At 38.1% G+C, this 16,601-nt stretch overlaps 1 protein-coding gene across 2 annotated transcripts in view; it reads right to left on the minus strand.

The window, feature by feature from the left end:
* Positions 1 to 6,141: 6,141 nt before the first annotated feature.
* Positions 6,142 to 16,601, minus strand: part of SH3TC1 (SH3 domain and tetratricopeptide repeats 1) — a 29,537-nt gene continuing 19,077 nt past the window's right edge. Inside the window, exons 11-18 of one of the 2 annotated variants that reach the window (XM_048305056.1) lie at positions 15,564 to 15,605; positions 12,301 to 13,986; positions 11,757 to 11,937; positions 9,612 to 9,762; positions 8,493 to 8,615; positions 8,047 to 8,197; positions 6,955 to 7,151; positions 6,142 to 6,737 (exon numbers count right to left, since the gene is read on the minus strand). In XM_048305056.1, coding sequence (XP_048161013.1) covers positions 6,507 to 6,737; positions 6,955 to 7,151; positions 8,047 to 8,197; positions 8,493 to 8,615; positions 9,612 to 9,762; positions 11,757 to 11,937; positions 12,301 to 13,986; positions 15,564 to 15,605 — 2,762 coding nt within the window. In that variant the 3' untranslated portion in view covers positions 6,142 to 6,506. Of the gene's footprint in view, positions 6,738 to 6,954; positions 7,152 to 8,046; positions 8,198 to 8,492; positions 8,616 to 9,611; positions 9,763 to 11,756; positions 11,938 to 12,300; positions 13,987 to 15,563; positions 15,606 to 16,601 lie in introns of those variants that run through there. The other variant, XM_048305057.1, reaches the window with a different exon arrangement.

Below are 16,601 nucleotides of genomic sequence, written 5' to 3' on the forward strand. Positions count from 1 at the left end.
AATATCAGACAAAGATTGAAGATTTAAAGAAAATTGCAGTGCATATTACTTTAATCTACCAAGGAAATAGCTACAGGTTGATGCCAAGATTTAAAAATTCAAGAAGAAATAGTTTCTAGGGAATAGCTTCATAGATAGAGTGTATGTATTTATTTCACTACCCTGTGTCTTTATAATTTGGATGTTTCTGCATGGTTAGTACTAATTTTACAGGAAGTTCCACCTGAATATGAGGAAAAAACTGCTTTACTGTACAGGTGACAGAGCACTGGAATAGGTTGCTTGGGGAGGGTGTGGAGTCTCCCTTACTGGAGATATTCAAAAACTGTCTGGACACAATCCTGTGCAATGTACTCTTAGTTGACTCTGCTTGTGCAGAGAGGTTGGGCCAGATGCCCCATGCCCAACCTGACCCATTCTGTGATTATGTGAATATCAACTCTGAAAACATAAGAGAAATCCTGAACACATTTTACATTTATGCTCAGAAATTTAAGTCTAAATTAAGAAGGGAGCACTGAGAGGAGATCTGATCAATACACACAAATATCTGAAAGGCGGGTGCCAAGAGGATGGAGCCAGACTCTTTTCAGCAGTGCCCAGCAACAGGACGAGGAACAAGGGACTTAAACTACAACACAGGAAGTTCCTCTTCAACATGAGGAAGAACTTCTTTACACTGAGGTTGGCAGAGCTCTGTAACAGCTGCCCAGGGAGGTCATGGAGTCTCCCCTCTCTGGAGACATTCAAAACCTGGACATGTTCCTGTGTAACCTACTCTAGGTGACCCTGCCTTGGCAGGGGGTTGGACTGGATGATCTCCAGAGCTCCCTTCCAACCCTACCAAATGTGTGATTCTGTGAATTGGGCATAAAACTGTCTCAATAAACAATAGGTTGTTCAAGGCTGAAGATATTTTTTTAAAGGAATGTAGACTAAAAGTAATTTATTTACACTTGAATTTCAAGGAAATATAGATGCTTTGCTGCATTTCTACTGAAGAACAGTGGATCTGGATTTGGAAGGTTTTGTGTGTTATTAAATGGATAGGAATTATTAAAGAGAAATTATAGAAAAATGCAGAAAATAACTTGGGGGGTTGGTATATCACTAGACCTAAGTCCCCAGTTTTCCTAAAAACACCCTCCCCCCCCCCCATTCATGGTCAAAGGTCAAAATGTACAAGAACTCCAGAAAAGAAGCCAATGTTAGGGTTCACGGTCAGATTCAGCCACTTCTCAGTACCTCCTAATACCCACATGCTCTTGCTTTCTGGTCTTACAAAGAGCACAGAGTTACACTGGAACTGGGATAAATCTTGACGGAGAGAAAGAAACAGCTGTGTTGCATCTCAAACATGCAGCCATGGCATATATTAGCAAAGGCAGGCACACAAAAATGTATCTTCATCTTAAGCAAAGTACAAACAGGAGGACAATGGTCCATGATTTTTGTAAACTCTTTCCCCAGCTTAGGAATGGATTTGATCCCGAGAAGATTCCCTCTCCCTCAATGTAACCTGACTGATAGAACACAAGTATCTAACACCAGCCCACAGTGTTAAATATACTTCAGGAAAGATTCAGAAAGAACCAGTGTTATTTTTAGAAAAGCAAAAATGCTCCATTTATTATGCTCATTCCAAATTCCAAAAAATTAGATATTTTCCATGCAATGGTGAAATTCCCTTCTGTTGACTTGGCAAAGAAAGGCTACTTTGAACAGATTTTGTACATCTGCTACATCAGGAAAAACACCTGCTGATGATTTTCAAGAGTTTCCCAGCACATAACTCTCTAGAGTAATTCAGCATCTAAATGGCATACAAGTTTCATAATATTTTAAGTCAGAGTAATTGTATTTAATTTGCCTTTTCGTGGCAAGATACAATCCATTTAGTATGTCAGTGCAAAGGCAACACAACCTGCCACCCAGTGATTAAAGTGCCAGAGTGAGATAGATACTCTGCGAAATTAAACATTTTTCTTACCTTTATTATCTGACATGGCCAAATGAACGCGGAAAAACATTAGGAGCAAAATATTTAGAGGAACACTTCCTTAACATTCAGCAGAGAATAACACCAGCCAGGCAATTTACATTAACTAGGAAAACAGCTACTAATTTTGCTAGTATCTTTGGTACATCTTCAGAAGAAGTTCTTGGTTCCTGAGGTTAAGTATTTTGAATGTCACTGCCTGGAATACAGTAGCACCAGGCTCATACAAAGAATTCATGGGGCATTTCTCTTGGCAAAACAAGAAGACATCAAAAGCTGACCACTTAAAAATAATACCAAGAGCTTTCAGCATGTGCCTGCATCCAACCTCAGTCACTAGGTTTCTTCTGTACCACTGTCCTCTGTGCTTGCACAGCAGTTTTCCTGCTAAAAAATAAAACTGCATAGTACCTCAGAACAGCCAACTTTCTCTAAGTTGTTTGTGTACAAGTCAGTTTAAGGTATTTCAAAGTAGCTTAGAATGATTACCTTCAATTCTTTTTCCTCCCTGCAAATGCTCTTTTGCTTTCTTGGAGCATATTTCCTTTGCAATACATGCTGACTGGGGAAAGCGCCGTTTTGCTTGCCCTGGTAAAGGGGCTTGAAGAGTTTTAGCTCATCCGTTTTTAGGGGGTTTATTTGAGTGGGTCGTAGGGTTCTAAGGGTTGTGTTTTGGTTTGTTTTAAGATATTTTAGCGAGATAGGAAGGGTAATGGAGAAAGTGAGCTACTTTTCCACGTTCCTGGATTCCTTTCTTACGCGGGCGGGCGGGAAGGCACTGATGCAAAGCTAGACATTGCCACCCCGTGGCCAGAGTCCCTCGGCTGACCAACACTGAAGCTGGGCCCGCAAAACTTGGGAGCGTTCAGACTGAATTAGAGGATCAGGGGGATACTGTAACAAGACACTATTTAATGCAGAGGTGCACGATGCAAGGCTGTCAGACTGTGGGAGATGTAGCCTTGCCATCTGTTACTCCAAAGTGAGCTGCTTATCCATGAGAGGGAACAGGGCTGCCCTCCCTTGCATGGACACACACAGAACATGCAGAGTTTGGAGAGGTTTTTTATTGAACCACGAGAGATGGAGAGGAAGGCCCCTAACTGCATGAGTACAGTACTCTGTATTTTCCTTTTTGGAAACATGAGCTTCTACAGGAGGGCATCCTTTCCAGGAATTAAGTATTCTATACCATTATACCATCACTACAACTTCCTTCTCTACAATCCCATTTTAAAAATGAAGGGGTGACCCTTGGAAACATGTCATTCCTAGATGAGAAAGCACCACAAGTATTTGGCTCTGTATCTGACATGGTTCTAGACATGGAGCTGCTCACAGGCACCAGTTCATGCCTTTCTGGAAGCAGAACCTTGTTATTTCAAATCAAGCAGAACTACCTACAGTGTGTCAGTTCCTGCAGCTTTTAACAGCTCAGCAGGGCTTTTTGGCTCATTAAGAGTATCAAAATTTGCTACTGATCAACTACATAACTCATTCTGGGGAGAAGCCCTCTGAATCTTCATGTGCTTCCTCTGTCTGCTTTTCATTTATCATTCAAACATCCTATTCCTCACTGTCTTTTCTATACCCTATCTAGGAGGTATCTGGACTCCATGCTGTTCAGCCTTTATGCTTCATTAAGCTGGAAGAATGTTCTACCAGTTATCTGGCCAAAATTTATCATTTACCTGATCATAACAGCTGTGGGGAAAATAGAGTTTTATAATAATCAGATTTCCATTCAATAAAGACTTGCACCAGGAAGCTCACCAGATAGGATTCATCTCACGCACCTGTGAAATTCTACATTGCAGACAGTTGACCATTCTCTGATGCTAAAGAGACTACAGCCACCTAACAGGTGTCTCCAAGGGAAGATGAATCCTACCACTGCTGATTGGATGAACAGAACTTAACTGTGTAATCCTTTTACCCAAATTCAGTTCCTCCCAGAACCTGTCAATTCCAAATTTGCTGTTCAAGTGCATTGATTGCATTTGTTATTTCAGAATCATAAAATGTTGTTGTGCTCCCTGGAGGAAAAGACGTATTTAAAGATAACATGTTTTGGAGCAGCTTTTAAAAATAAAACATGCCATTTATATACATAATAGGAATGCAGTTCTTTGAAATCCTCTGCCTATGATGCACTTTAACCACATGGAGTAGCAAAGCAGACTTCACATGTCACCAGGGCAAGGAGATAATTCAGGTCCTGCCTTTTCAAAAACCAGATACATTTTTATATACTGATGTACTGGCTTCAAGGGAATGGTCAAGAAATTCCATGTACTATACACTGCTCAAGCACAGTTTAACACTAAAGGGTGAATTAATAATATAGAACTAGATTGCTATGAAAGCAAAAATTCTGTGGAATCAAAGCAAAAAGATGAAGTAGCCATGCAAGAAAGAAGATAGGCCTTATCAGCAGAATTGAATTCCAGATAAAGTCAGCTTCCCTTCCCAGAATATAGAGACAGGCTATGATTACAGCAATCAGAGTCAGCAAGAGGTTATAAATTTAGCTAGTCTGAAAACCAAATGAAATGGAAAATAGACTGTCAAGCACTGAAAAGCAAGTTAATGAACAGAGAGCAACATTCACAATTTTCACAGCTCTGCAGAGATCATACAGGACTTTTGTTGAGTTTTCAGGTCAAGACAATGAAGAGCATATGGGATAACTAATTTCCCATGCTTAGTGGGACAATATGACACCAGTATGAATCTGAGTCATCAAGTCATTCCTAAGACATCATTACATTAAAATTTTCAGCTTTACAGTGTTAAAAGCGAAAACAAGCAAACAAAATGCTTATTGTGCAGAGAGCCTTCTAGAAATAGCAAATACAAAGTGTTTAATCCCAAAGGTACAGCACTGAAATGCCACTTCACTTTGTGGACCTTGATCTAAGAGCAGGACCATAGAGAGTTACCTTGTCTACCTAAGTCATCACACCTCTTCAAGGTAACTAAAAGGTCCCAGTTATCATGATAGTGGAAATTATCTGTTATATAGACCATGGGGAGACCAAGGAAAAAGATGCACTTCCCACTTCCCTGGAGAATATCTTCAGTTTCATTCTCTCTCATTTATATTATATGTGTATATATATACACAAATATATGCAATATACATGTAATATATACATATATGTACATACATATATGTATATCCTCTCTCCCTGTAGGAAAGAAGTAAAAAAGCTGACAAAAAATTCACAAGGTTGAAAAGATGACAAAAATCAAATACCTGAATATATAAATAGAAAGAATTCAGAGCATGCTCTGAGTAACAGATTCTAGGCAAAAAATAGTTTCTCAGGCAAAAAAACCAAGGCAATGAGATTACATGGATACAGAGATGAGGAAAAAAAAATAAAGGTATGTTTTTCACCTTTCCCCAGGCTTGACAGTATAAACAAACATAATATGTAGCCAACAGCCCCATCTGGTTTCTGAGACTGCATGTGCAACTTCCAAAAACACTTCCATATTTCCATTCTTTGCAATATCCCTTAAAAATAAAATAAACCAGCACCTTCTGTAGAGAGTTCTTAAGAGAATGAAAAGGCATAATCTTAAAGTGAATCTGAGGATGATCTAATATGTAATTTCTATCATAGCTTTGGTATGATGTTTTGAGTCACAAAGATTCAGAATTATCAAAATAAACAATCTGGATTTTTTTGTAACTAAAGTGAAAGAATACATTTTTCTGAAAAATATTTATCTCTATGTAACAAGTAGGAAACACTGTAATAAGTCATTGCAGACAATACTGACAGTTCTGGAAAGGGCAGTTAAACAAATTGTCTTCAAAAACAGGGAAGGAGGGCCTTCACACGACCACCAAAATCCACAAACCTGCTACTCACATTCTGACAGCTTCAGTTTTACAGTTCTAAAAACCAGTTAGTTATTATTACAATATGTATGTGAGTTTTCTTGAATTATAAGATAAAGCTTAAATGGTCCCCATAAGTACTGCAGTAGGTGCATTTGACAGAAAAAAGGGGCAATGTCTGGGGAACTGGGTAAAACCATTTCTCAACCCTACCTAACATGCTTGTGCAGATGCATTTACTTGATGTCAAAAAAAGTAATAAAGCTAGGTCAGGCAAAGGAAGCCACAATTCATGTTGAATGGGTTTTCTTCTGTAATACTTTATTAGATATTTTTCATTACATCTATGCATTAATCATTTTCCAATATCCAGCAAGGCAGAAAGATACAGCAAAGAAAAATGTAAAAAAAGAAGACTGTTGAGTTTTGATTTACAGACTGATCCTTAAACAACAAGTACAAGATTATGTATCTTAAAGACAATGAAATGTAGTTCACTGTCATATAAACTGGTAATTTAGTCTGGGATGATGAGCTCCAGCTTACAGCACACGGATAATGAGTCATTGAATGAAGTCTGCATCCTCCTACAAAGCCAGTGCAGTATTTCCTCAGGTACTTCTGGAGTAGTTAGTCTGCCTTTTCCAAAAATGGTTATGAACTCTTGTAACACTGATCAGGAGCTAAATTTATTCTCCTAACATTCAGCTCTGTTGCAAAGGTTCTTGCCTTTTGGTAACAGAAGAGAGACATTTCCCGATCCACGAGGAAGTTATGGTAGATCACAGCAAGCCTGGTGTAAATCTTCAGCTGAGCTTTTTTATTGCCCAGCTCCATGGCAGCAGCAAGTGCCAAGTGGTAATAGCCAGCTGCATCAAAGGGGTCCTGAAATAAGAGGCTCAAATCTAGTACAGCCAGTGCAAGAGGACGGCAGAGCTCAGGTTTGTAAGTATCTAACAAGAATGATACAGATTCTGAGCTTCAGTTTGCCCACTTTACTGTTTACATTCCAAACACACAGAACCAGAACATGGCAAAATCTGATTCTATGAAATATTACTTGGTATAAAATTTTGCTACAGAAGTTATTAACATTTCTTACCTTAAGGTCATAGAATATAATATCTCCTAAGATTGAGTACACCTTGACATAATAGAGTGTTTCCTCCTCAAACTCCAGAGGAGAGGAGCAGAGGGACAAGGCCTTTAAATAGAAGTGTTCAGCTAGTTCACAGTGACCCAAATGGTGATGGATGGCTGCCAGACGATGGTAAGCTATTCTTTCATTTAGCTGATTTCCTAATGAGATAACATATGAGTCAGGATAAAAACAAAGAGACAAAGTACTCAAATCTATGCTACTTTAAAAAAATTTCTATATTGAATTTGCTGAGCTTTTATTGAATAAAATCAGTTTTGCTTAAGAGATACATGGTCAAAACCTGCCCTGCAAGAAAAATCCTATGGAATTTCTGAATTTCCTGCTGTAGGATTTGAAAGTGTCTGGGATTTTAAGAAATAACTACATTCATCTCTCATGTGTGTATATGTATATATATATAATAAAATATATATACACACACTGCATACTTACAAAGAATACAAAGAGATTATTATGAAAGAAATTAAAGAAAGTTAATGGGAATAAAGACTCCCTTGTCCATCCCAATATGTATTTTACATGAAACATTATGACAAAAATATTATTTTCAGACTGATCAAAGTGACCTATCCGTGCTTTTACAGAGGGTTAGGAAGGTTGCTAATCAGTTGAACAGCTCCCAAACTTGAAGAATAGTAATTTTGATACTAGACCTATCATTTTTGATTTTTCCATCTTATGTTGGTTGACTATCAATGCTAGGAGCAAATCTGAAAGTATTTGGCACACTCAAAAGCCTCTTAGGACAATATTATTCATGAGTATTGTATCTTAGCTGTTAGAAGCACACTCAGTTTGGACATTAAATTCCAGGTTTAATTCTATGCTCTACCAAAGGTTTTCCATTTGATCCTAAATTAGAAGAGGAAGTAATAAATTGCTCATTCTTGAATAGAGGAAAAAACCAGTAATTATAGTAGTGCTATGAAATCCTGGCAAGAACTGACTAGATGCAATGGAAGAAAACTTCAGAGTTCTGCTGTGTTTTTAGAGGTATTGCTCATACTCAGCTATAATGGAAATTGTTCTTACCTAAATTTACACTGAGGACGAGAGCTACTCTTGCATATTCCAGACTTTCCTCATAAATCTTCAGATTCATCAGCAATTCCACCAACTTATTGCATAATCTGAGTTCAGTGGTTTCGTTGCCAGTCTGAACAGCAAGTGGGAGAGCCCTGTCCTGAAACACACAGCATCAGCTTAGGTATGGCTGAATCCCAAGATGTGCGCTGACAGGATCTCATTTATGTCAAATCAAGTAATTTCTGGTTTCATTTTGCTCTTTGCTTAGAATGGTTCTTGGAACCAGAAGAGGATTTGAAAGAGGTGATATCTACTAAAACCATGACAAATACGCAGCTGCAATAGGTTATAGACAGTTTGCTGAGAGGTTCAGCTTTTGGTTCAGCATTTGTAAAATACCTGCTATGGTAGGAGGTACATAACTATCAATGCAGCAGAAAAACTGCACAAACCCTGTAGAAAGTCACTGCTTTCTCCTTTTCCCAAGTACCATTGAAAAATATGTCTCCAGCAGCTTCAAACAATTCCATTCCTAAATTTGGATCTCCAGTGCAAAGAGCAGCATCCTGAGCAACCTGAAAAGAAAACAAGGAATGGGGAAGGAAAGAAAGAAATTGAATCTTGGTTATTCCATGGTAAAAAAAAAATTAGCAATTGAAAATATTAGCAATTGAAAAAAAGATCTCTCCTATTAAAATGACAAGAAAGGCTATATTTGATGCAAACATGCTCTTTTTTGGTACCCTGTCTTTAAGCCAGTGGCAGTAGCTGAAGAAGAAAAAAGTCCAGGCTTCCCTTTTTCTGGCAATAGTATCTTGCTACCTTTTTCAGCACATGACACCCTGAAAACAACAGTGTATTTGATAGCTGCCACATACTAAATTTGAATTAGATCAAACATATCATAGAAATACATTCAAAGTGCAAGTTGGATATTGCTAACTGCAGATTTAAAAGCCTGTGAACTGATTTCTGTAAATAAATGCAGGTCTACTATTCTATTCTCATGGATAAGTACATGCCTTGTTAGCAAAAAGGATTTAATAAAAAAGCATGCAAAGCAAGAATACCAGGATTCTCAGTTATTGATAGAAAAAATAGTCATGAAAATGTGTTTTTTACATAAGTCCAGGTTAAGCATCTTGCTCTGGCTTTGTCTTCCTTGGTTTTCAAATTGCATTCAATTAAAACAAATCCTTCTTTCTACTTAAGCACAGAGGTGTGCAAGATATGTGTCTCTGCTCTCACAGCTGAAAAGACACCCCTAAGACAACCCTGTGGTGCTTCAGAGCTGGTAAATGGTGATGAAGAAACATATAGAATTAACAGGCAGTAAGAAAGGTCACTGCCCAAAATCCTTCCAGAGTCAAGCAACAGATTAAAATGGAGCATCAGTGGAAAATGCTGAGACTTTCCTATCAGCTGCTGAGCATTACATCAGTGATGTCACTATATGTTCAGAACATCAACTGGCAAAGTCTGTGGAATTTTTGTATCTAATTACTTACTCTTACCATGCCACCTGCACAACACTGACACCATGTGCATGCCTGGAAGGGTTGACAACATACCTGAATATAAAGATCCACCAGCTCATTCTGCCTCAGAACATAATATATCTTTCCTGCCCGTAGCCAAGCATATGCCTCCTTCTCTTTTTTCTGGAGATCTATAAATATTCCAAGGCTTCTTTTGGTATATTCCAGAGCTGACCTGTAGGCCCTGAAACAGGGAAAAGTGCTGACCACAAAGGGGTTTCTTCAGAATTGCAAATGGTTTTCTTCAGTGAGAAAAGCCTTATGTTAATATGAGACACATTCTGTTTCCCCTATTTAGTGCACAATTATAATTTCTCAGCTATATTACACTGGTAACTAGAGAACTCAGTCTTCTTCCTTTTTTTTAATCTATGTTTCTTGTTAGATTGTTAGCTATTATATTATTATATATTATAAAAATATGTTATATATATAACATTATATATATGTAGTTATGTTATCCATACAATTTATCATGTTATATTGTATATTATTTCAAGATAGTTTAGATGTGTCCTTCCTCTACCTCAAACTTGTGAGAAGTAGAAAAGTCTTTCCTCATCTTTTACTCTTCTACCATTTATGGATTTTTCCTAAAAACTTCAGAAAGAAATTGCATCTAATATTTTTTTTAATAATCTATGCATCTGAGTTAAGTGCAATTCAGACTAATCAGAAATTATTGAAAGAAGCAGGAAAAACTGGGAGGAGAGTGGTAGGGCAGAAGAGAATGGGACATGTCATGATCAGTTCTAGCAACACTTAAATTATCAGATTTATTGATGTTATGGTGCTTTATACCAGACATAGAAACCCCAGACTCATTAAATCTTTCTCCATCTTATGCTGGACTCCCATCACCTTGACCCAATGCATTTTCTTCTGAGCACAAGACACAAATATATTAAAATATAACGCGACCATCACAGAGAACCCTTACACAGTGCAACTTCAGAACAGCTACTTAGGCCTCCAGAGAGAACCAAAACAAATCTAAAAGTAATACCCCACTTTGTATTTCAAACTATCAAGATTTTAGTTGTTTACAAGATCTCATCTGAGGGGGGGAAAAAAAAATAAATCACAGAATACTGTGATACTGTGCTATTATCTGGTAGCATGCTAAGGTTACACAGTCAACATCTGGGAGCCAGGCTCCTGGGATATAAAAATTCCATGTACTACAAGCACGCATACAGCTTCTCCAGCTACTGAAATCTTTCTGCAAATTCCAGGCAGCTTGAAATCTTAACCAATTTCTTTGTCTTCAGTCTCTCCAAAGGACAGTCACCAACTATATCATTAAAAAGCAGTAACAAAGCAAAATAAATTGGGTGACCTTCTAAGCATGTTAGATACTCAGACTACAGCCACTGGGTGCTAGATGCTAGAATAGGCATCTGTTCTCTTTCCATCACTGAGAATATTTTTTGCATCCTTACTGAGGCATGCTTGAAAATATCTGAATCTAAATAACTGCTTGAAGTACACCAAGAAAAAAATCAGACAAAACAGCCTTAAAAAACACTTCAAATACTCTTAGAGAAAACTTAGTCTCCTCAGCACTTGTTACTATAATTTAACTTGTGCAGTATGTTATTTCAACAGATTGGAGCAAAAAAATTGTTATTTAGAAAATAAGAGCAATATAGGAATTGCTGAAGAGTAACACTATGCAGGTTTGAACATTGGCTTCGTACTTACATAAGTTTGGGAAAAAAAAGCCTTTCCTCGAAGAGCAACACTTACATAGAGGCAATTTAACGCCTGAACTGTTTGGAATATGTCCTTTAGTGTCTTAAAAAAAAAAAAGTCTTGGACAAATCATTGCAAATGAATCACCTGATGTAGCAATCATCAAGAGCTGTATAACATATAATAGGTTTAAAATGTATTTACATCGATTTTAAAAATAAATTGGTTCTTGAAGTGGTGCTAATCCCTCCAGAACATCTTGTCTCCCTTGAGAGATTACAGTTACTTAAAAAGAAACAAGAAAATTCTCCATTAGCACTGGAGTCTTCAACTCTGATAAAGCGTATTACCAAAGCAGAGGGGAAAAACAAAAAAAAAAAAAAAAAAAATCAGTCATAGTCAGCTTTTGCACAAATTGAGATCCTTTGCAAGATGGAAAAGTTAAAATCAGAATGAAAATAAAAGTCATTCAGCGTGTCTTACCTCTCTGTTCCTAAAGACAAATAGAGCTGACTAGTGGTTTCCAAAATCTGTCCCTCCAGAACTTTGTTGGACATCTTTCTAGCTAAAGATAGTTGATATTCATTGTAGATGACACATTGAGTCTCATTGGGAACAACTGTAGTGTAGAACTGACACAGAAGTTTAATTGCTTGTAGTTGGCCTAAGATAATAGATTGGAAATACGAACATGAATCTCTGTTTTAAAATGAAAGTTAATTAATTTTAAAATTATTCATTCTCACTGTTTCACAAATTACAGCAGAGACAATGAAAAATATAGAAATCATAAAAAGAATATCCCACTGCCATTTTGTTCAACCCTAAGTTAACAAAGGCTAGAGGTTACTTCAAACTTTATTTCCAAAAGAAAACAGTAACAGAGTCACCTTCCCTGCAAAAGCTGCCTTAATCATGGTAGGAAGAATAACAAAGATATGCAGCTTCTAAATACAGATCTAATATACCTGTATCAGCAACATTCCCAAACAGGGTACATTTTGTAACTTATAAAAGATATACTCACTCTCCAGATGACTCATCTCCATGGCAACTAAAAAAGCCCATTCATAATAAAACCTTCCTTTCTCTTTTTCAGTTCCACCAACATAATAATATCCCAGCTGAAGGAGGACTTGGATAAAGTCTTGACCACATTCCATAACTGGAAGCTTGGAGAATAGCTTAACTGCCCTGATGAAATAATGTTCTGCCAGCTTGCTGGCTGCTGCATGCAGGCAGAGTGCCCCAAAATTAGCCAGGGCTATGGCTTGGTTGTGGGTCATCTCAGTCTCTTCTGAAAGACGCAGTGCTTTGTAGTAGCTCTCAGCAGCTTCTTTTGTGTTGTTTGTCCTTTTCAAAGCAATGGCCAGCATGTTATAAGCGATGCCGAGTTGCTGGGGATTGCTCCATGCAGAGCATACAACAGCATTTAAAATGGCTAAAGCCACATCATATTGCTTGTAAAGAATGTACAGCCAAGCAAGCGAAACCAAATAGTTAATAGTTTCCTCTGGCTTAGCAGAAGCAGAGCCCAGTGCTTTCATCATGTAAGCAATGGCTTTTCCATACTGTTTGTGGTGGCTGTAGAGCTTTGCTAAGCTAAGATAGAGAGTGCTGCACAGTCCTTCCTGCTCATTTGTAAACACAGAAGAAAGTGCTTGTATGAGGTAAGGTGCAATTTGGGATGGGAGTATTTGCCCGAGTTTTCTCAGGCCATCTACTCTGGGAGCATTTTTGATGACTAAATCAATCCTTTTCAGGGAATCCATTAAGTTATTGGTGCTCTGGCAAGAGGTAACTTTTATACAGCTTAATACGATGTGTGGCAAACACTTTTCATGGTAGGACTCTGCTAGTTTGAAGTAACAGTTGTTGGATAAAGTGTTTTGTAAGCCCAGGTCATTGAGCAACAGCTGAAATCTTTCCAAGAATGGCAGTGCTTCTTGGTGTTGTTTGCATGCACTGTAATGTTTTGCCAGTAGAAAGCATGCCCTTGCCTCTGCATGTTTGTTCTGGCTCAAAATTGTCCTCTTCAGAGCATACTTCAGTATATCTGCCTCCAGGTCAGCACTGCAAATGTAGTTGGGAATTCCCATGAGAAGAGATGCAGCCTTGTCAAAAACATGAGTACACTTCTCTTTGTTCTTCTGGGTCAAGTAGATGACTGTTAGATTTGTATAAAGAGCCATCACAAAGTACAAATCATTAAACTCTCCAGCTACTGCTCTCAATGCCTCCTCAAAATACACTCGAGCTTGGGAAAGCTTCAGCTTTTTAACACTGAGCCTGCCTAAGAGAAAGCACAGCCTTGCTAGTGCCCAGGACAGGCCTGCTTTCTTTGCTGCTTCCCTTGCTAATCTTAAAAAACTAACCAGGTCTTCTTCTTCTGAAAATCCATAAAACATGCAATTGGTAAAAGAATAAGAGGAATCATACAGGCTTTGGAAGCTACTCTCATACTCTTTCCTATTTAAGAAGAGTAACAATGGCTCAAAGATGTCAGATGCTTGAACATCATCTTGACATATGTGGAAACAAGGCCCTTCAGATAGAAGAAATATTTCAGTCTTTGAAGAGCCAGCAGATTCCTTCCCTTCAGCAGTTGGCTCGTCAGCTTGAGAAGCCTCCAAATTCTTGAAGTTCTTCAGCAATTCTTCTATCTTGCCATTCTTGCTAGTGGATCCCGTGCTAGAAGGTGAGCATGGGATATCTGAAATTTAAAAATAAATTACAGATCACAACTTCCTGTATGAATGCACACAAAGATCTTTGATAGACCAACTACAACATTTGTCAGTGAAGATCACAAAAGTTACAAAAGAAGTTACAAGAACATTATGTAAACATACTGTGATTTCTTAACAGTATGTGTAGGAAACAAGCCAAAGGTGTAAAAAGATATCAAGAAGGATGAAGTGTGGGAGACTGGAGGAGTGAGAATAAACTTGCCACATGTAAGCAGGTTAGTGATGAGTACACTTGTCTAGTCAGGCCCAGGGCTGATCCAGCTGAAGTCCAGGATTAATTCAAACTGCATTTTGTCTGTGTATACTCAAAAAGTACACTCAGTGTATGTTTTCTGTTCTCGCCATGTGTACATGAGCAAGAGACCTGCCACAGAAATACAATTCAGACTAGCTAGTAAGCAGAAGAAAATCAAGGACGACCCAAGGTCTGAAGTGGAGGCTGGATAAAGGGCCCAAAGTCAGGACATGGATGCTGGCTGGACTTAAGGTGTGAAGGAAGTGGGAATTCAACCATTCGAGTAGAGTAAGGGTATGCCTGGGCCCTGACAGCATGCTAAGGCAGCTTAGCCAGGGCAGGGAGTAAGACTGTGCTACTTGAGCTGGTGAAGTCTCACATGGGTGCTTGGGGCTGTCTGCAAAGGTTCTGTTCTGTCCAGGTACAGCCAGACAGGCCTGTGTATTGTTTATTAGGATTTCTTCTATCAATCCTCAGCCCTGATTCTCTGCTGGCACAGATTATCTTTCACAAAATTACCAATTTGTGGCAACTGATGTGGCCATTGATCTAAATTCTCCTAGTGACAACATTGTTGAATACCTCTCGAGTATAGTAAAGACAGATACTCCATCAATTCTTAGTCCTCCCACTGTTTCCCAGCCCAGTTAATAGGACGGGGATTAGGGATGGAGTATACAGTCAGTCAGTTCTTAAACTTCCAGCTGCAGATCAACAGGAGCTTGTTGAAGCTACAGATTTAGAACTCAATTCCCTTAGAATCTCATTTCTGAAACCGCAGCAGAATCATAAATATAAAAATGTTGTTTAGGAAAATGTAATACAATATGAATAATGATAGTGACAGCTTAGCAACAAAATGCCAAAGGGAAATAATTCTGCATCCTCAACAAAATATTTCCTTTGGGAAATCTATTTCTGGGACGAAGTTTTCAAGCAGACACAAAAAAATCTGCAGGAATTCAAACTCAGCAGTTGCCACGTGCCCCATAAACAGTATTTTGCCTTGATTAACAATGTGGAGGGGCTGGGAGGTGGTGCATGCATGTGTCACATCAGTAAAAGTCTTAAAATTTGCAGTTGGATAGTAAGTTCTGAGAAAGGCATCTGATACCAGTGAAAACCCACAATGTCCTACTGAAAACCTAGTGAGAAAGGGTTAAAGCAAAATCTCAGGAAGCAAACAATGGGAAAAGAAAATTGACATTTGAAGAGACATTAGAAGGAGAATAGCTGGCAAATACACCAAAAAATACCAGAAGTCTCATTAATTTTATGTAAAAATTTATGTGTATGAAGTATTACCACATTCATGAGCTTTATGAAATTCAGGTTCTTCTAATGCATCTGTAGGAAATAAAAAAATCATGTTAGCTATAGTGACTTGGTTATTTTTCAGTTTTAAATCTCCTAAAATTAGGCTATATTTAGTTGATAATTCTTTATGTCAGAAGAACTTGAGATGTCCCAGAAATTTGGAAGAAAAGAAATATTCTAAGTTTGACCCAAAACTAACAGGGACTTACCCTCTGGCTGACACAATTCACTGCTTCTACATGGCTATCATCATGCAGCTACCTCTGCTCAGTAAGGTGGGGAACATATCACATTCAGAATTAAAGCCAACCTGTCCTGCATGAGGGAAGCATTTCTGCTGCATTAAAATGCAAGTGGGCAGCAAAGATGATCATTCTCCAACCAGCTCATAAAATGAGATAACAAGGAGCCCTTAATATTTTTAGTGTCACTCCCAGGGTAATGGGGAGGGGGTGGGAAGGGAAATTATTTAGGGTTGCTTGTGTAGATAAGTGTCAGACTTTTGTGGCCATTCCAATAGCAGGTGGGTGAAAAAATATCAGTCTGATTTTAAAAGATTGCTCTTAATTCTGTAGACATTATGACTACAGATCTGGCTTTACATTTAAACACTGCATATCTGTAGAGCATTTACGAATTACTATTTTGTGTAGCAGATATTTGTCAAGGTATTTCAGCTGTCATGCTGCATTTCAGGAATATTTTCACCATCTTTCATACACTTGATGCAACAGAAGCGGTACTGAGGTTATGAGGGATATATACAAAAGCAGAGGCTCACAGACCTATTTAAGCTCTATTTAAGCTGATGGAAAGCTACTTTACTAGCCTTTGAGAATGACCTCTCACTGACTGTTTACTTCTGGATCTCCTTTTTATAAATGCTTTCCTGACTTTGGTGGATGAAAGCCACAGATGTTTACAGTAGTTGTAACTTAATTCTCTGAATATCTAATCAGGGAAGTGCTCATAAGTAAATACTTCTCAGTAGATTAATGTAGAAGGAAGGAATTGAAAATCCATTTA

The sequence above is a fragment of the Corvus hawaiiensis genome, chromosome 5, assembly GCF_020740725.1.
Source record: "Corvus hawaiiensis isolate bCorHaw1 chromosome 5, bCorHaw1.pri.cur, whole genome shotgun sequence".
In the NCBI taxonomy this organism is placed as follows: Eukaryota; Metazoa; Chordata; class Aves; order Passeriformes; family Corvidae; genus Corvus; species Corvus hawaiiensis.